The 20,427-nt window shown below is 40.1% G+C and overlaps 1 protein-coding gene across 2 annotated transcripts in view; it reads right to left on the bottom strand.

Annotated features, from left to right (window-relative positions):
* The window catches only part of RASGRF2 (Ras protein specific guanine nucleotide releasing factor 2), a 336,581-nt gene that overhangs the window by 8,190 nt on the left and 307,964 nt on the right, over nt 1–20,427 (bottom strand). For both annotated transcript variants that reach the window (XM_036735869.1, XM_036735878.1), the window contains exons 20-23: nt 9,543–9,603; nt 8,630–8,733; nt 6,064–6,148; nt 4,536–4,733 (exon numbers count right to left, since the gene is read on the bottom strand). In XM_036735869.1, coding sequence (XP_036591764.1) covers nt 4,536–4,733; nt 6,064–6,148; nt 8,630–8,733; nt 9,543–9,603 — 448 coding nt within the window. The remainder of the gene's footprint in view (nt 1–4,535; nt 4,734–6,063; nt 6,149–8,629; nt 8,734–9,542; nt 9,604–20,427) is intronic.

Below are 20,427 nucleotides of genomic sequence, written 5' to 3'. Positions count from 1 at the left end.
GTTGGTGGAATTTCATTTTGTCAGATCCTCCCTCCCCATCACCTGAAGCAGCTCTGAGCCGCCTCTGCCTCTTCCTCCAAGGTGCAGCTCAGTCACCACCACCTTCTGCATGAAGCCTTTCCTGACCCCAGCTGCCGGTGCCTCCATTTCAGACCATCTTGTATTTATTCTCTTTAGATTTATTCCATACTTAGGTAAGACCTTGGTGTCTCTCCCATAAGAATGTAAGCTCCAGGCAAATAGGATTGCTTCATTCGTTGTATTTCTATTCCCAACACCTGACTCATAGTAGGTTCTTAATAAATAAATACTTGGTGATAGATTGAACTGGTCATATATAATTCAGAACCAGCAATTTTATGCACTCACATATCAGCCATAGTTTAAATCAGCTATATGGCAAGCCCCCATGAGGGCTAGAACCATGTCTTATTAAAAAAATACATGTGTGTATATACATAAATGCATAATATATGTGCATACATACTATACATACATACATACTATATTATACATATGTATGTATATTTTATGTATTTGGTTTATTTTCATTTCCCCACAATTCCTTTCATATGGAAAGCGTTCATCAAATATGTGTTAAAATGAATTGCTCTATTCAGAACTACGCTCAAAGGGTTATAAAACTACACATACCCTTTGATCGAGCAATACCACTCCTAGTTTATATCCCAAAGAGATTTATTTTAAAAGGGAAAAGAGACTATTTGTGCAAAAAATAATGATAGCAGCTCTTTTTGTGGTAGCTATGAATTGGAAATTGAGGGGATGCCCATCAACTGGGGAATGGCTGAACAAGTTGTGGTACATGATTGTAACGGAATACAATGCTGTAAGAAATGGCAAGGGGGGTGGAGCCAAAATGGTGGCTGGAAAGAAAAGCTCCCCTCTGGTCCCTTCAAACACCTATAAAAAATGGCTCTGAACAAATCCTAGAGCGGCAGAACCCACGAAATAACAGAGGGAAGCAGGGCTCCAGCCCAGGACATCCTGGATGGTCACTGGGAAGGGTCTATTGCATGGAGCTGGGAGCGGAGCGGAGCACAACTCAGCATGGGCCACGCCAGGACCAAGTAGACCTGGAGCCGGGCAGGAACAGGTGGTAGGGCCCTGAATCATTGAGCTGTGGCAGTTACCAGACTTCTCAACCCACAAACGCCAAAGACAACAGAAAAGGTTACTGGGAAATACTGCAGGAACAGAGTGAAAAGAGTGCATGGTTGGCCCCAGTCCCGGAGGCACGGAAGTGGTGCAGTTCTGGGGCTGCTGCCAGAGCTCCAGCTGCAGCTGCTTCTGGCCCCAGGCCCGCCCCGTGGGAGGAATTAAGCAGGGGATCAGAGAGGAAATGAAGAGCCTGCTTAGATCTGAGTTGAGGTCTGGGTTGGTGGTTCATGGGGGACGAGGAGCGTTGGTATGGCAGAGACTTGTGTGTAGAAGTAGCTCTGAAAATAGCAGTGCAGCCCCTCAAGCTTGGGACGAAGTACTCTCCATCCTACAAGCAGTCATACGCTGACAAAAAGCTCAAGGGTCAAGTAGTTGGCTGGGAACATGGCCAGGCAGCGAAAATGGATACAGATTCAGACTCAGACTTTGGAATCTTTTTTTGGTGACAAAAAAAAGAGCAAAACATACAGCCAGAAGAAGTCAACAAAGTCAAAGAGCCTACATCAAAAGCCTCCAAGAAAAATATGAATTGGTCTCAGGCCACGGAAGAGTACAAAAAGCATTTGAAAAAGCAAATGAGAGAAATAGAGGAAAAATTGGGAAGAGAAATGAGAATGATGCAAGAAAATCAGGAAAAACAAGTCAATGGCTTGCTAAATGAGACCCAAAAAATACTGAAGAAGAAGAAACAAAAAAAGAAATGACAAATAGGATGACTTTGGAAAAACCTGGAAAGACTTACATGAACTGATGCATAGTGAAGTGAACAGAACCGGGAGAACATTTTACACAGGAACAGGAATACTGTACGATGAAGAACTGTGAATGACTCAGTTATTCTCAGCAATATAATGATCCAAGGTAACCCCAAAGGGCTCATAATGGAAAATTTTATGCACATCTAGAGAAAGAACTGATGTTGTCTGAATGCAGACTAAAGCATACTGTTTTTCACTTTCTTTCTTTTTTTTTTGTTCAAGTCTTCTTGCACAAAATGACTAATATGTAAATATTTTACATGATTATATTTGTATGACCTATATCAGATTGCTTACCATCTCAGGGAAAGGGGAGGGAAGGAAGGGGGAAATTAAATTTGGAACTCAAATTTTTAAAAAAAAACCAACAAATGTTTAAAAATTGTTTTTTACATGTAGTTGGGGGAAAATAAAATATTATTTTAAAAAATAAAATGAATTGCTCTACTGGCAAAGTTTGATATTATTCTTAAAGAAGGCTAAGAAATGTTGTAATAGGAACTAGGAAAAAGGGATGACAATTACCTTTAAAAAGCAGTAATGAGATTCTGGGATCAGACTGGCAAAACTATGAGATAGCTAAAGAAGGAAAAAACTGGGGCCATCTCTATTTACTCAATGACATTTCCCCTCTCTCCCCTTGGAGTATTCCAATCTCAAATTGAGGAGAAAATGAGATGTACTGCTCCTGGCTTGGATTCTTCTTACTTCATTGTGCTGGTTAATAAAGAATCAGACTGGGAAAAGTCTAATGAAGATGGTGGAGCATCCCAGTTCCCCCCACAGCTGCTCTAGAAATGATCTAAGAAGAACACGGGACTTAGCAGTGACTGGGATATAGGAGAAACCACAGTAGGGTATCTTTCCAGTACCACCTATAGGCAAGTGACCAGGGCAGAAACAAAGGAAGAGGGGTGGGCCAGGATCGTAGACTCTGGCTAGATCTCTGAATCAGGCCAGTAGTGCACAGTTGACCAAGGCCTCACACCCTACTCAGCCAGGCTGGTAGTGAAGGGGTTTGTTAGAGGGGGCAGGGCCACAGATGGAGCCGCCAGAGCTGCTGGCCAGGCAAGCAACTTCTGAATACTGGAAGAATGAGTTTTTTTTAAAGAACTATTTTGAGACCCAGGACACCCAAGACACAAACCCAAAAGAGAAAGATAACTCCAAAACACCTATAAATAGCCTTAAAGAAAAACAAAGATTGTCCAAAAGATCGGTTAGAATCCCTAAAAGAAATAGTGCAAGTGTCAAAAATGAATTTTAAAATTATATCAATAAAATGAGAGAAACTGAGGAAAGAACAAAGAAATGAAAATTATAAAGGAGAGATCTGAAAAGAGAATTAACAGCATGAGAGGTAATAAAGAGCCCAGATATCATATTTCAAGAAATCACGAAAGAAAATTGCCTAGATAACTTAGAGCCAGAGAGCACTGGTCTCTACCTGAAAGAAACCCCCAAATGAAAAGTTCTATGAATGTCACGGCCAAAATCCAGAGCTTCCAGGTCAAAGCAGCTTGGAAAAAAAGTTTAAGTACCAAGGAACCATAACAGTTGGGATTACACAAAAATGAGTAGCTACCGCTTTAAAGGAGCAGAGAACATGCGATGTGATATTCCAAAAGGCAAAAGATATAGGCTTATACCTGAGAGTAATTTACCCAACAAAATGAGTATAATCCTACCGAGGAAAAATGAGCCTTTAATGAACACAAGCACTTCCAAACATTCCTAATGGAAAGATCAGAGCTGAGTGGAAAGAGGGGAAAGGATACACTAGGGAAGAAAAGGGAAGGAATGGGAGGAGGGAATTTTATCTATACAGATGGAAAAGTGGTGAGATCTGGGATGTCACTTGAACTTCATGTTTAAGTAATGCAGGGATGTTAGCAGAACCAGAGAACAATGCGTAATACTATAATGACATTCTAAAAATAAATAATTTTAAAAGACTCAAGAATTCTGATTAATGGAATGATCAATCATGATTCTAGAGGACTCATAACGAAACATGGTACCCATCTCCTGAAGTCAAAGGGATAGATGGGCTAGCTATGAAGAGTAATACACACATTTTTGGATATGGCCCATTTGAGAATTTGTTTTGCTTGATTATGCATATTTGTTGCAGGGGCTTAGTCACCACCCTTCCCTTCCCCAAACCCCCTACCCCCGCTGTTCTCCAGGGGGGGAGGAAAGGGAAAAAGAAAGCACATGCTGGAAAAAATCCAGACTAGCAGTAGCAAAGTGAGCTTCCTGGGAAGCTACTTGGGCCTAGGGGTTTGTAGGAAAATATTCTAATCTGACAACCAATGAAGTTAGGTTTTCTTCCCCAAATATTTCTGTGGATGTTTTGGTTTAAATTATCTTTTTCCTTAAAATTACTGGTTTGGAAATGAACAGAAGGGAGATTAATTAGTGTCAAGAACACAATAATTATCCAAGTGGGCACCTCACTTTGGCAACTGCACCGCTCACTTTATTAAATGATTTCCTAATTAGCAATATTTATCTTGGCACTCTGTTCAGTGGCCTCTGCCTCCTAAGAGAAAGTCATCTTTGGAATGATGTCTACAGCTCATCGTTACTCGCCTGTTTAGAGACTTTGGCCCAAGTTTTCTTCAGCCTGTAGATTGCACTTCTGTTTAAGGCTGAGGTGATTTCCAGTACTCCGTTGTAGTTGTGCATGCATCGACAGATATCTGCAACAGCAACCCATTTCTCAATGGAATTGGCCCGGGAGCTAACATCAGCATAATTCATTATCTGGGATGCCACAAGGTTACTCATCTAACACATAAAGCCAAGAAGAAGCGAGACTTAGAGGGAAGCATTTGCGGAAAAACAAGCATGTTATTTAACACAGACGATAAAAGGAAGATGATAAATGTCTCGATAACACTACTCTCAATGCAACTTTCTGCAGGCAATTATGCTCCCTACAAAAATCAACTAATGAAACCTTGTGCACCTCTAGAGTGGAGAGAGGGACTCTCTGCAGGGCCAGTGAATTGGATATTTTTGTTAATCATTTACACCATACATAGAGTCCCCCTTGACAGAGAATTAGAATAGGATAAAATATGCTTAACACCCAAAATAGTAACCATCGTATACCCACTGTTTAGCATGGTGCCCTGTACAAAGTGACCAGTTAATGTCTGTTGAATTGAATCGGATATTAAACATAACAACTCTTTGGACAATTCAAAAGGGTCTTGAAGTTCTTCAACGTCATCATTATGAACCTCAATTATCATAGTAACACATATAAAAAAGTACCATTTGAGAGAGATTTCCCAGTTCATAGAGGATTGCAGACTAAGTATGTGACAGGTTAGCCACAAGAGTTGATATATTCTTAAAATGCACTAGGAGAAAGAAACAAAGCATCCAGAATTTGGGAGGTGAGAATACCTTTGCTAAGGCCATATCTGGAGTTGTTGCTCATTCATTTCAGTCATATCCAAATAGTCATGACCTTATTTGGAGTTTTCTTGGCAAACATACTGGAGTGGTTTGCCATTTCCTTCTCCAGCTCATTTCACAAATGAGGAAACTGAGGGTTGAGTGACTCACCCAGGGTCACACAGCTAGGAAGTGTCTGAAGTCAGATTTTAACTCAGGAGATGGGTCTCCCTTACTCCAGGCCTGGCACTCTATCCACTGCTCCACCTAGTGTTGTTGAGTTGTGTCTGACTCTTTCTGACCCCATTTGGGGTTTTCTTGGCAGATAGGTAAAAGGTGGACCAGAGATGGAAAATTACCCAGATCCATTCATCAAAAAAATGATGACAATTGAGGTCACATATTGCCCACCTGCATTTTGATGAAGAGATATGTATTACCAATATTTCATTAAAGTAGCAAGAATTTTGAATTCAGTTTAGACCTTCTACTTGGCCATGGTTGAGTAGCACCAAAATATTAGACACTTAGTCATGAAACCAAGAGTAAGTGCATCTTTTTGTGCTTCTGGAGGATTTTAAAGTTAGCTTTAACATTCCATCACTTCTGGATTTTAAAAAAAATAAGGCATTTGTTTTAAAGGAGATTTATGCCCTGATGTTCATATTCCTGGAGCATATCCAAAAATCTTTTACTTTTTATGATTACTCACATCATTAAAGTGCTGGCTGGTTTTCATAATGTAGGGTGTTCTTTCATTTTTATCCAATTTCATCCAACCCTGCCCAAGAAATTCTCTGAAAGTTTAACAAACAAACAAACAACAGCTAAGGTCAATTAGCTTTAAAAAATGGTAGCTATGCAAATAGTAATGATGATGTTCCTAGCTCATATTTATATAGTGCCTTACAGTTTACAAAGTCCTTTCTTATTATTAATTTTAATAATGTTAGATGTATTTACAATTCTAGGCCTTGTCCAGGATTGAGATGCCCCACTTTAGTTATACTGAACACCTTAGATGATTCCACTCTAATTAATGATAGCTCATAGCTATAATTGTTCAAGTTTTGCCATCTTGGGGCCAGTGAGACAAGGATTCTTTCACTTTCTTATTTTCTTACACAAATGTCTGGTACTTTCTCTGCCATAGGATCACTATAGAGACATCTCTGATTGCCAGGAAAGACAAAATAATATAAAGAAATGTATACAGAAGTCAAGTAGTATTCCAGAAACCAAAAATATTCCTGTGCAGCTAAGCTTTAGATAAGCCAGAGACTCATTTTGAATTCCCAACACTGGGCACACTGAGAAAAATTGTCAACTGGGAGCAGCATTTTTTGTATCTTTTCCTTTTACCTGTAGGAGGGATGTCCAACATTCCTCAACCCTGATTAACGCAACTGAGAAGATGTTCCATACCTTGATACCTTTATTAGGGAAAACAACTCTTTGATTGAGTTATGAAATCCGCCAAAGGGGTAAACTATGTATGGACTGAATCAAAGTGGATAATGCCACAAAGGAAAGAAATGTCTTGTAGTTAAATGCGGAGGATTAGTCATGCCTTGTGAGGCTTAGATAAAACAGCAAGCCAATTGGCAAACTGGCATTATAATAGCAGGATTACCCCTGAGAGGAAATCACTGATGTGGAAGTAGGCGAATTGTCATTTCTTGCCCCTTAACTGTTGATGAAAAGTCTTGTGACATTTGAGAAGTTGGGAAAACTGGGACTTTCCCATCAGCACTGATGGTAGTACCCTTGGAGCAGCAGTGACAGATGGCATCATTTACACTGGGAACCAATAGAAATGCTTGAAGAAGTCTTGGGACCCTACAGAGAGCAATGTATACCAAAGGGAAACTTCATGAGGACTACACAAAGGGAGGAAAGGAGTTCTAATAATCAAGAGGGAATGGGAATAAGCATTTATATAGCACCTACTATGTGCTAAGTGCTTTACAAATATCTCATCTGATCCTCACGAAAACTCTGGGAGGTATCGACTGCTAAGCTCCTGATTTCACAATTGAGGAACCTGAGGAAAACAGAAGTAACTTTCCCAGGGTGACACAGATAGTAGGTCTCTGAAAAAAGAGTCTTCCTGACTCCAGGCCCAGTTCTCTCTCCATTACCCCTCAAGCTGCCCCTTCCTCACATGTATTTTCTAAGCTTGAGCCCATCTTCCCCAGAGGTCTTTTGTGTGCAAGAATGGGTCACAGACTCGGGGAGGGTTGTTTTTACTATAGCATCTCATTAAATACTTCTTTCTAAAAGATAATTAAGTCTGGCTGGCTGGTATTCAGTGAGGGCTCATGAGCAACAATAGTAGAAAACCAGCTCCTCAGGGTTACTTCTAGACTCCTAAAGGGAGAAACAGTTAGCTGCCTTTAGGGTAGCTGACATGCCAGGGCAAGGAAGCATTGGAAAAGCCAGGCCCACAGTGGGTGCTCTAGCTCCATCAGCATCACTGGACTGAAACCACCCAGTGTCTTATTTGCCCAAAGCCAAGGTTCTAGGCTGTTTAATGTTCCTAAGTGTATGAGCTCATTCACATTTTTTTTCAGAGGCAACTCTTCAGCTAGTTATCTCAGTGCCTGGCACACATAGGTACTACATAGATGATAGATGACTGAAAATATCGCCTAAAAATCCCCCAACCCAGAGATGTCAAGCATGCTGCCAAGTGAAGCCCAAACCTGATTAAAATGTATTTGGGAAATATTTAACAAGATAAATAAAAATACAGTAATACGCAGATGATATTAGATTTTAAAACTAATTCAACATGTGGCCTGCAGAGATCCCTTGGTATGGATTAGTGGTACCTTTTTGTATTTGAGTGTGACAGGACTGTTCTAACCCATTCTCTGCCCTGCCCCCAGGTCTGTCCTATTTTGTTGTTGTTGCTTTACCTGGCAGGAGTTAGAATTAGAGAAATTCTTGCAGTGGTTCAAGTGAGTAAAAAAGGAAGAGGCTGTTGGCCCACAAAACTAGGGAAAGAATGCGGTTGATTGTGAAATCTAGGGGCACAGTGACCACATGCAACATGATACAGGGAAGCAAGGAGAGCCTGGAGGCCCTCGTGCTCAGCATCTCAGAAACACAAACAGGCTTGGAATACACTTCAGCAGGATCAGGTCAACACTTAAGCCTGATCCTGAGGAGGTTACCCATGCACACTGGCACTGACCTCTCCAACACCTAGAGGGAAGGATGCCTGCCCAAAGAGGGACTCTGGAGGTTCTTAGGGGATGGTGGTGGGCACTTACTCATAGGGGATGCTCCTGAACACTATGTGATCTAACAGTGTGATCTGTTCAGCAAGTTCCATGGCTGACAGGGTTTCAAAGCATTCTGCTTTAGGACAGTCAGGCTGCAAGAAAGCAAGAGAAATTCAGTATTAACTATATGAAGGTGTCTTTAATCTTGTCATCAGATCATAGAACTTCAGCCAGAAAGGACCTCAGAGCTCATCTAGTCCAACCCAGCTCATTTTATAGGTACAGAAACTGAGGCCTAGAAAGGTTTAATAACTTAGCCAGGTTTATTATACAGAATAGTCATAGATGCAGAGTCATAATTTGAACTCAGGTCCTTTGTGTCCAGTGACAGTGCTTCTTCCACAATCCCAGCCTGTCTTCTAACCTATTTGTGTCAATACTGAGGGTATGCCATCACATTTTACTTCTACTCTAGCAAAATACTGGCTTTCAGCTTCCATTTCTGAAATAAGTAGGTCTTTAAGAGCTCAAAATCTTCAAACCTAACACTGATCACTGAACATAACAACTCTAAGCCAGGGTTAGAGATGGTGACAAGTTTACCTCAGGGAATCCGCCATACAATAGCATCTCATATTTAGAGAAGGTTTTTTTTAATTAAATTTTTTCGATTAAAATGCATGCTTGTTAATTGAAAAAAATTAATTAGAAAAAGAGAAAGCATGTTGTAAACCTTAAAACTTCCCTCCTACTCCTCCCACTGAGAAAGACAAAGAGAGGGGGAAAAACACCTTCATAACAAATTGAAACTATGCCCCTCAACATAGTGACAGTCTTCCCATAGTCTTTTCAAAGAGCATGTTCAGTCAAATGCTAACTCAGTGGCTACTTGGTAGGGAGAGGGAGGTCATGTTCAGAGATTTAACCTATAGTGATGGGACACAAATGTGGGCACACTTACTATTTGGATTATATCCTCCATTTTGAGGTGAGTATCATCTTGATCATCTTGAGAGAGGGCCCTAAAAAAAAGACCAAAAAATTCTACATAAGATAGATTTTTAACTATGGGCAAGAGTAAAAAGTATTTAAAACACATCTTATTCCCCCCTGTTGAAAGGTATATAAACTTAGGCCCAAGAGGTTGGGTGGAACAAATGGATACTCAACAGAAATTGGTTGTAATGGGGCAGCTAGGTGGTGCAGTGAGTACAGCACTGGCCCTGGAGTCAGAAGGACCTGAGTTCAAGTCCGGCCTCAGATGCTTGACATTTACTAGCTGTGTGACCTTGGGCAAAAAATAAATAAAATAATAACAAAAGAAATTGGTTGTATTGATGTGATGTTATTCAGTTGTATCTTTTTGTGATACCATGTGGGGTTTTCTTGGTTTGCCATGTTCTTCTCCAGCTCATTTGACAGATGAGGAAACTAAGGCAAACAGGGTGAAGTGACTTGCCCAGGGTCACATATCTATCTAGTTAAGTGTCTGAGGCCAGATTTGAACTCACAAAGAGAGCTCTGTATATTATGGTGCCACCTAATTGCCCCACTTGTGGAGATGCAGCCTGGCAATCCCCCTTGCAGGTGCTACACCCACAGCTACTGAAGATCCAGAAGGGAAAGTCCTTGGCACCGTTAAATGATTCAGTATTGGAAACTTACATGATTTTATCAGTGGAAATGATATTAAAGAAGCAGCATAAGATCTTCTTTGCCACTGTACCCTAAGGACCTTGGGAATTTTCCATCTAACTAGAAGCTGAGATGTTCCATATGCATATCTCCCCTATTAGAATGTTAGGTCTTTGTGGGCAAGGACTGTTTTACTTTTCTATTTCTATTTAGCACAGTGCTTTGCCCATAGTAAGCACATAATAAATGCTTTATTTATTCATTCATTCATTTTTTGAGTTGTAAATAAGTCTTCAGACCATTTAAGTGCGGTACTAAAACAGTTTCTAAAAATATAATGCTTAAAGAATCTTGAAGCATTTTAAACATAATTTTTAAATGTTATGAAGAGAAGATGACATTTGATGATAACCAAGCTTGCATATATTGCACTGATTAAGCCAGAGAAGGTATCCTGGGATGATGGAAAAAGCACATAAAGCCTGGATTCTAGCCCCAGTGCTGCCACTAAGCAGGTGGTGAATTTCGTAGTGCCTGTACAGGACAGCAAAAGTAAATACACCAGTGAAAGCTCATGAGAATTTACGAATAGAGGCAGACCCCAGGTTACTTTGGTCCTGGACTGGCTTCACATACGTGAGGAAATGCTCCAGTTGATTCAAGTACATCATGACAATTTTAGAGACTTAAGATGCGGAAGTTCACTTTATGGTACGATAACCTCAATGTCGATGGCACTGCTTTTGTTTGGGTTACAAGTCTAACGTTTAGGACGTGGGTCCGTTTTGGGAAAGTTGGGTCTCTCTGCATTATTAGGCAACAATACCTACAATATTTGGCTCCCGTAGCTTACAAAAATACCTAGTGAATGCTAATTCACCTAAGTAATGGTGATTAGCAGAAAATGTGACAGAGGACTTTCATATGAGATGTGCCTCTTCTCATCCATTTGGTAAAACTTACGGGTCTCCAAATAGCATTGTTTTAGCTCATAGTTATTATTATAACACATAATAACACATATAATTATATGTAGGAAAGGAACTATATGATAAAAAGTATATATTATATATAATCATTTAATTTATATATATGATTATTTGGTTATATATATTATTATGTAATATATATTATATATAATCATAATATACAATCATGTAATTATATATAATCATATTATACATAAATTAGATAATACACAATAATATAATCATACACTCTATATAATTATAGTTATGCATAAATTATATAGTAATAGTTATTATAAATAATAAAGAAGATGGGATCATGTGTTTAGAGCTGGAAGGGACCTTAGAGGCCACGGAAACCAACTCTTTCATTTTACAAATGAGGAATATGAGGTATGAGGGACTGGCATGGAGTCCTTCAGCAAGTAAGTAGATGAGGCAGGATTTGAACCCAGGTCTTCTCAGCCCCAGTCTAGTACCCCATCCACTATATCATGCTGTCGTTAAGGGAACTATGAGCTAAAACAATGCTATCTAGAACCCCATAAGCCATCAAAGTTTACCATGTGGACGAGAAAAGGCACATCCTATGTGAAAGTCCTCTGTCACATGCTCTGCTAATAACTATTACTTAGGTGAATCAGCATTAAGGGTGCTTCAGATAACAGTGATGCAATTGATTCGTGTTTTAGTCATTTCATTCTGACTCTTCGTGACCCCGTTTGGGGTTTTCTTGGCAAAGGATACTGTCTCCCTCCTTGGTTTTTATGATAAGGTTTCTTCTTCTCTTCTCTTCCCTTTGGTATAATCAGGCTCAGGATTTTCTGCAGGATCATCATGCATGCCCTGTTCACTACGTGTGCGTATGCTTCAGGGCTCTATCCTTGACCCCTTTCTCTTCTCTCTACAGATTCTTGGTAACCTCATCAGCTGCCACAGGTTCAACTATGATTAGTTCTACACAAATGACTCCCCAATCCACATATCCATCCCTTATCTCTCTGCCGAGTCCAAGTCCTATATATCCGATGACCTCACTTTGATGTCTTCTGTGCATCTCAAATTCAACATGTCTGTCCAAAACAGTCAACTAGGTTTGTACCCTAGAAGTCGGTCATCCTTGACTCTTCACTACTAATCACCACTGACGTACAATCAGTTGTTAATTCTTGTTGACTCTAGTTACACAAAATCTCTTGCACCTGTCCCTTCCTCTCCACGCACATGGACAATACCATAGCTTGGGCCCTTATCGCCTCTCACCTGGATTAACTGTGGTAGCCTCGTAATTATTGTCCTTGTCTCCAGACTCTTTCCACTTCAATGCATTTTCCATACAGCTGCCAAACTGATATCATGACTCCATAGGTCTGACTGTGCCACTTCCCTACTGGAGAAGCTTCAGTGGTTGCATTAAGCCTCTAAGGATAAAATACAAACTACTCTGCTTGGCATTTAAAGCCCAAAGCCCATCGCACAATCTGGCTTCAACCTATTTTTCCAGGCTGATTACACAGTATTCCTCCTCATGCACTCAATGTTCCAGCCAAACTGGCTGCTTCCCATCCATGACAGTCCATCTCCAACCGCCAACTCTGCTTCTCTGCTCAGGCTGTCCCCTCCTGCTTTCAATGTTCTCCCTTAACTTCAACCTCCTGGAATCTGTAGCTCAGGAGCTACTTTGGATAATAATAGGGTTTTATTGATTTCCCCAGTTGCTAGTGGTCTCCTATGCCACAAGTTTACTTTGTAGATAGTTTGTATTTACTTACCTGGGTACATATTATTGCACTCCTGGCTCCCAACCCCCAGCAGAATGTAAACTCCTTAAAGGCAAGGATTTTTATTTTTGTATGAATCCCCAGCATCTAGCACAGTGCCTGAAACAAACTCAATACACACACAATCCAAAGGATCTGGGATCTCATTGGTGGGGATATGCTCCTGTCTGACCCGGCAAAGATGCAGGCCATCTGTGCCTGCCAATCCTGTGCAACTCTAGGTCATCTCCTCCTGATGGAGTTGGGATATGAACCCCTAAAAGGAAAAGACCATGTCTTTGAGATCTGGACCCCAAAAAGGAAGAGCCTTGGACTTTCCCATGTGGCCCAGGTCCCTGGCGTTCATTACCCTGAGTCAATCAGCCCCTCCAGGTTAATTAAGTGCCCTTTTATTGTCTTCACCTGGCCCCATTCTAGACAGCCACTCCTTAATTCCATCTAGACCCTTTCTCTGTTCCCACAGTCTTCCGCATAAAAGATCCACCTTGCCTCCAATAAAGTGCTCAGATTCCTTAAGAGTCTGGCCAATGCTCAGATTCAATCTGTCCTGCTTATTAATACAGGTGTCACAAATATGGCAGATTCTTAAAATCTCACCCACTCAGACCAGTGATCTAATAAACCTTGTCTTTGTCTGAAAGAAGGCTTGGGTCGAATTCTTTTGAGGCAGGACGTGTGCATCACTATTTAGGGGTACCACCACCCTTAAACTTCAACACTCCCACTTGATTTTGTTGGATATTGACAGGATACCAGTGGAGCACACAGGCCATCCAACTGGTGTCCCTCACTTTAGCCACCTGACCAGAAAAGACTGAGTACGGCCACAGATCTGTGCTGGAGGGGACATATTTATTAGAGGATCAATATACAAGTATCTGAAAGCGGAAAAGATTCAAAAGGTATAGGAGAAATCATGGACACTATTAATACCCGAAAAAGTGACCAAGAAAAATATCGATGACTATTGACCTATATGCTTACTCTCCCATCTATACAATATTTTTGTGTCTTCTATATACAAATCAAGGGGCACCTAGGTATAGAAATGGATGGAACGCTGGGCCTGGAGTCAGGAATTTTCCTAAGAACCTCAGAATCTGACTCATTTTGTCCCTACCCGTATTTCCTCTGAGAATATCAGAATATACCTCATGTTTAAGTCTCCAATGATGTGGACAAAAGAGTCCCAGGGCCCATGCAAGCATTCAAGCTAACAGTATCTAATTTACAGTTGCCCTTACTTAACCCCAGAGAAAAGGCAAAACATAGTAAAAGTGTCAAAAAAATTTATGGAAACTAGTCTCTTACTCCAGAACCATTCACTAGTGAAGGAAGCCGCAAGGCTTGGGAGAAAGAGCGCTAGGTTTTGAGTCAGAGGAGCTGAGTTCAAATCCTTATTCTGTTTTGATTAATTATATAAGCTTCTCTATGCCTCAATTTCTCATCCATAAAATGAGGGAGTTAGGCTACGTGATTTCTAGGTCTAAATTTTATTATGATTCTGTGGTGACGCTCTTTTTTACATTAGGTTGGTCAAGAATTTAAATTTCCATTCCATGTAGTCCCCCAGTATTCTCTTATCCCAATAGATTTCAATTCTGTTACAGTCCTATGACTTTGTCTATTAATCATGACTATTTGAATAGTCAAAATAGGTCCAGATCTCAAAGACACGCTCTTTTCCTTTTAGGGGTTCATATCCCATCCCCATCAGGAGGAGATGAACTAGAGCTGCACAGGATTGGCAGGCATAGATGGCCTGCATCTTTGCCAGGTCAGACAGGAGGATATCCCCAAATACTCAAACATTTTGAATATTATTGAACTATATTTTAATTGAAATAATTGTTCAAACATTCAAAATAATAGCTACCACTTATACAGCACTTTGAGGTTTCCAAATTTCTTACAAATATTATCTCATTTTATCTTTATGACACCCCTGGAGGTACTATTGTTAGCCACATTTTACATGTAAGGAAATTGAGGCAAACAGAGGTTAAGTGACTTACCCAGGGTCACACAGCTAATACATCTCAGAAGCTGGATTTGGACTCTGGACTTCCTGACTTCGATGCTCTTTCTACTGAATCATCTAACTGCCTCAAGTGGTGTTGGTGATTCCACACTGGGCCTTGCAAAATTTTGCAGCAATCCTTTTACTGAATCTTAACCTACAGTAGATGGGCATCTTTAAAAAGTTAGTCCATTTTCTGAGATTTTATAAGACTAAATAAGATCTCTCAGACAAACCGAAAGATGTAGAGATTAATATCAAACACTCTTTCCTTCTGGTACTTTTACAAATGCAAAGGTCTTGCAAAGGGATCTCTAGTCACTCTCTTGTCGGCTGATCTTCCCCAAACATAGATTCATAGTTGTTGAAAAACTAGTGTGATTTGCATTGTAGAATTAATGACCATTATGCAAATTGTGGTGAGACTGCCATGATTAAGTTATCATTCACTGTACTGTTATATGGACCCTGACATTCTTTTGATTTTCATAGCTTGACAATGGACTAATCAACCTTGACCATGGAAAAATTCACTAGAAAAAGTGTTTTAGCTTCATTATCATTAATAAGTAATAGCCTTTGACTTAGTATCATGTGATGTTTGATGTCTTCTTCAATTATTAGCATTCCACCCTATTTTCTTTCAGGGCTGAATTTAACTAATAAATGGGAGATACTTTGATTTCAATTTGTTTACATTCATAAATCTTATTTCTTTGCCAGACAACTTGCTCAAGTCAAGTTAACAAGACTTTATTAAGTATTTGCTACGTGATACTCACTGGGGATACGAAGAAGGGGAAACAGAAAGTCTCTGCCCTCAAGGAGCTTACCTTCTAATAGGGGAGACCACATACATACAAGATATGTACAGGATAGATGAAAGGTAATCACAGAGGGTTTGCCATTTCCTTTTCCAGTGGATCTCCTTTTGTCAGAACTCTCCAACCTGTCCATCTTGGGTAACCCTACACAGCATAGCTCATAGTTTCATTAAGCTATTCTAGCCTCTCCACCATGATAAGACAGTGAGACTTTTGAGAGCCCCTTGGATAGCAAGGAGATCAAATTCGTCAATACTTAAATCAATCCAGGATAGTCACTGGAAGGTCAAATACTGAAGCTGAAGCTTAAATACTTTGACCACATAACGAGAAGACGTGACTCATTGGAATAGACCCGGATGTTGGGAAACATTGATGGCAAAAGGAAAGGGAGATGGCAAAGGATGAGATGGATAGATTGCATCATGTTAACAACAAACATGAGCTTGGAAAGACATTGAGAGATGGTAGAGGATAGAAGGGCCTGGTGTGCTCTGGTCCACAGGGTCACAAAGAGTCAGATGGGACTGAAAGACTGAACAACAAAAACAAAATCTCAGAGGGAAGCATTAACTGTGAGGGAGTGGGGATGAGGAGGGATCACAGGAAAGACTTCTTGAAGAAGATGGGATCTGAGGTGAGACTTGAAAGAAGCCAGAGAAACCAGGTGGTTCTTTTTTCCTTCTGAAGAGTGAGAGTCTCCTCACTTTACCAAATTAAGGAAAAGGCTTACCCTATATTCATCTCCTGGCAATGATTAAAACCTATTGTGACACATGGTCTACACCCAGCAGGCATCTGACATCAGGATACATGGCCAACAGCCACAGCCTCAGGGTCTGAGCCCACTCTAGGGTTGCCTCTGCTCTTCTATGGACTCCATCTGTTCTCCCAGACTCGAGACCTTGTTAACCTGAGCCATCAGCACTAGCCAGACACCACCTGGTCACTCTTGGCTGCCCTTATCCCTGGCTTGGCACAATGTACCTCACAGAGCAGGCATTTAAGAAATACCAAATTGAAATGAAGAGCAAAAACATACTTTCTCTTTAAACATACAAAATACTGAATAATAAATCCTCCCTATATACTGCAAATTTTGGGTAAGGATTTCCACTGATGACATCTATTTATATGTTCATTGGTAATATCAGATCTTGCTGTGTCATTCAACTTTATTCTATGTGGAAATTTTTCAAAGCCCCTGAGAAAGATCCAAGTGTATTACATGCATATATGACATCATCTTTCTAGCAAGCCTGGGGCTCAGGCTTCCAAGAGGAAACTGAGGTCTGGACTTCTAACATCATATACAATGAGCTAGATATCTCACAACCCGGACACTAGGTGTGATTATTAGTTCCTCTGAAACAACCAAGTGGAAAATCTGCCTGCATTACATTTGAAACTTATCTGATATACTAGCCAAGGAGTTCTTAACTTTTTTTGAGTCATGGACCTCTTTGGCATTCTAGCAAAGCCTATGGACCCCCTCTCAGAATAATGTTTTTAAATGAATAAAATAGGATTACACATAGGATTATCAAGGAGAACAGTTGTGTTGAAATAGGGTTATCAAAATATTTTTTTAGAACTTCACAGATCCCAGGTTAAGAACTTCTGATCTAGGTCCATATGGGAAGCTAGGAAATAAACATTTCCTTGTTGTCAAGGCTCCAGGCATTTCCACATATAGGGAGAAAGTATCGAGGAATATAAATATATATATATACAATCATATTTATAAATATGATTTATAACTATATAATTATAAATTTATAATTATTAAGGTAATTATAAATTTATATCATATATTTACAAATACATAATAATTATAATATATATAAGTATTATATATAAACATAAAGTATCAAAGAAATAACTGTTGTTGACAATGTGACATGAAGAAATAACTTTCTAGCCTTTTGGTGTTCAAAGTGTCCAAGATTTCAGGCAGCATTCCACAGAGCCCAATGCATGAGATTTCTCCCAGGGACAACAGAGGAGAATATAAAAACATCAACTGGAGTAACCCATCCCTCCAGAGCTGCACTGCTCTGCTATAGTTCTCCCTCTAGGCTTAAACTGGCCTGAGCTCTCTCTGTTTTCATGTGCTGCCCTCCTGCTTACATAGGTAACGGCACCATCCCCTGACTTGATAATGCATTAGATGGTGAAGGAGATCTGGTACTTTTTTAAAGGTCATGGATATAATCTTAATACTTTAAGTACAACTTAGATGGATTCTTCAGTGTGTGTTTTGCTTTTACGTAAGATAAATACAACACAAAGGTCAGATCATGGTTTGTTTTGCTAAAAGATAACGTATATACACAGATAGAAGTACGATAGACTTTTGTTCCTTAGAACAGGTCTAGAATTTCATATAACACTTTCCTCAGATGGTGATGATGATTATAAAAATAGTAAAAATCTATGTTATGCCCAGATCCATAGTAAGTCACTAGGAGATGGTCCCAGAAGACAGGGATGGACAGTCTTAGCCACCAGATACAGATTGTCCAGAGCAGCACAGGTAACCACAACCATGGGTTCAGAAAGGAGAAGATCTGGTCTGACTAGCACAAAAGGCCAATTCAGAGAGTGAGGCTGGAGGCAGTAAACAGAAGAAAATGCCTGAAACAACAAAGAAATACCGTAGGTAAAGAGAAGCCCATAAAGTCAAGTGAAAAGAAAAAAATAACTCCACAAGTACAAAGTGGGGCCTGGAGAAAAGATGGTTTGGCCACAAAGACTCCTAAACCAGAAACTAGAAACAATGAAGCAAGTGATAAGTAAACCTGGAAGAGTTAATAGCTTAGAATAGAAGTCAGAACATCTTACCCCAGGAGTGGGGCTTCCTGAAAAGCAGAATGTAGCATAACAGAACTCAGTGATTTCACAAGACAATAAGAAATATTAGAACCAAGTAAAAAGACTGCGGAAAAAAAGAAAATATAAGTAAAGGCTGCCCTTAGCTAGGAATAGTGGCTTACAGACTCAACCTACCCTCTCACCTCTACCCTTTAGTTCAGTGGACGAGTCGGAAGAGTTGACGCCCAGTAGATTGCAGCACAGAGCAGATAAGTAACCAAGGCACCTAGCAAAGACCCTAGAGAAGATGAGTGTAACATTATTAAGTGATGGTAACGAGATGCCGACATCACCAAAGGGCATTGGCAGCCTTGCACCAATGGAGATAAGAATTTCCCTGGCTAGGCATGTGTCCTGGTCATACATCTCTCCCTTATCATAGCTTCTCCATACATGTGTTCAAGTCATATGTGTTCTTTCCACACTGGCACAAAATTACGCATGGGAGGTTGAGATTGTTCCCCAAGTGTACGTGAAGGCAGCCTTTATTGTCACTTTATCTGCCTTGCTGATTATTATATTTTTCATATTTATGTATATATTTTAACTAATGTGTCCTCTGGCTGGTCCTGGTCCCTCAAGGACTCATCAGCTATGGGTCTGATTGGATAATGATCCACAGAGTGCTATGATCTCAGGGCAAGTTTTCTAGGGCTGCTCTCTATCTCTGGACCTACACAAAAAGTACTGAGCTAGCCAAATTTTCAGAACTCTGACCTTCTAGCCAGTAAAGTCTTATCACAAGTTGGCTGGATTTACAGACACTGTTGAGTCATTTCAGTCATGTCCAACTCTTTGTGACCCCATTTGGGGGTTTTTTGGTAAAGATACTAAAGTGGTTTTCCATTTCCTTCTCCAGCTCATTTTACAAGTGGGAAAACTGAGACAAATAGGGTTAAGTGACTTGCCATCCAAGGCTGGATTTGAACTCAGAAAGAGGAGTCTCCCTGACTCCAAGCCCAGTGCTTGTGGCCCACTGTGCCACAGGACACCTATCTCTGGTTTCTTTTTCTCATTTCATCCTTATGTTGGGCATAGGGTAGATAATCAGTCATTATTGAGATTTGTGGCCTATGGGAGATTTTGATGAAAATTTTTGATCTGCCAGGTATAATGAGATTCTCAAATCTTTCTTAGAACTTAATTCTTTTTTTAAAATTTCACAGAAATTTATTTTTAGAAGTAAAAACATTCAAAGTAACAAATTTTTATTGTAGAAGTGGTCACACAAACATTACCAAGTACCATCACAATTACATGCTGCATTTAAATTAGAAACATCATTTATGCACTAGTAAAAGGGAAATATCACCACTTGTAAGCTTGGGATTTTTCCCCTCAAGCAAAATGAAAATCACCAGACTGAAAGATTGTGGGTGACTTAAGTAGGAATCAAAAGACCTGGATCCTAGTTCCAGAGCAGCCCTTAAACATCTGTGTCCCTTAAACATCTCACTCCCTTTGGCCTTGGTTTTCTCATTTGTGAAAGGGAGAGAATGGACTAAGCACAGCAGAGTGGAAAGAGCATGAGGTTCTGGGGGCAGAGGGCCTCATCCGCAGGCTCTTTTCCTGTGTGATCTCACTGAACCTGTTTCCTCCTCTGTAAAACAGGGTAGTTGGACTAGGTGGCCTCACCTTTAAGGTCCCTTTCAGCTCTAGATCTATGATTCTATTTTAGAGTCTACAGAATTTAATTCTGAATAGTCTTTTCCCAGGGTCATCTTTGCTGCATCTTTGTTGAGCA

The sequence above is a fragment of the Trichosurus vulpecula genome, chromosome 1 (genome assembly GCF_011100635.1).
Source record: "Trichosurus vulpecula isolate mTriVul1 chromosome 1, mTriVul1.pri, whole genome shotgun sequence".
NCBI lineage: Eukaryota > Metazoa > Chordata > Mammalia > Diprotodontia > Phalangeridae > Trichosurus > Trichosurus vulpecula.
This window is presented reverse-complemented; position numbering and strand designations above follow the sequence as displayed.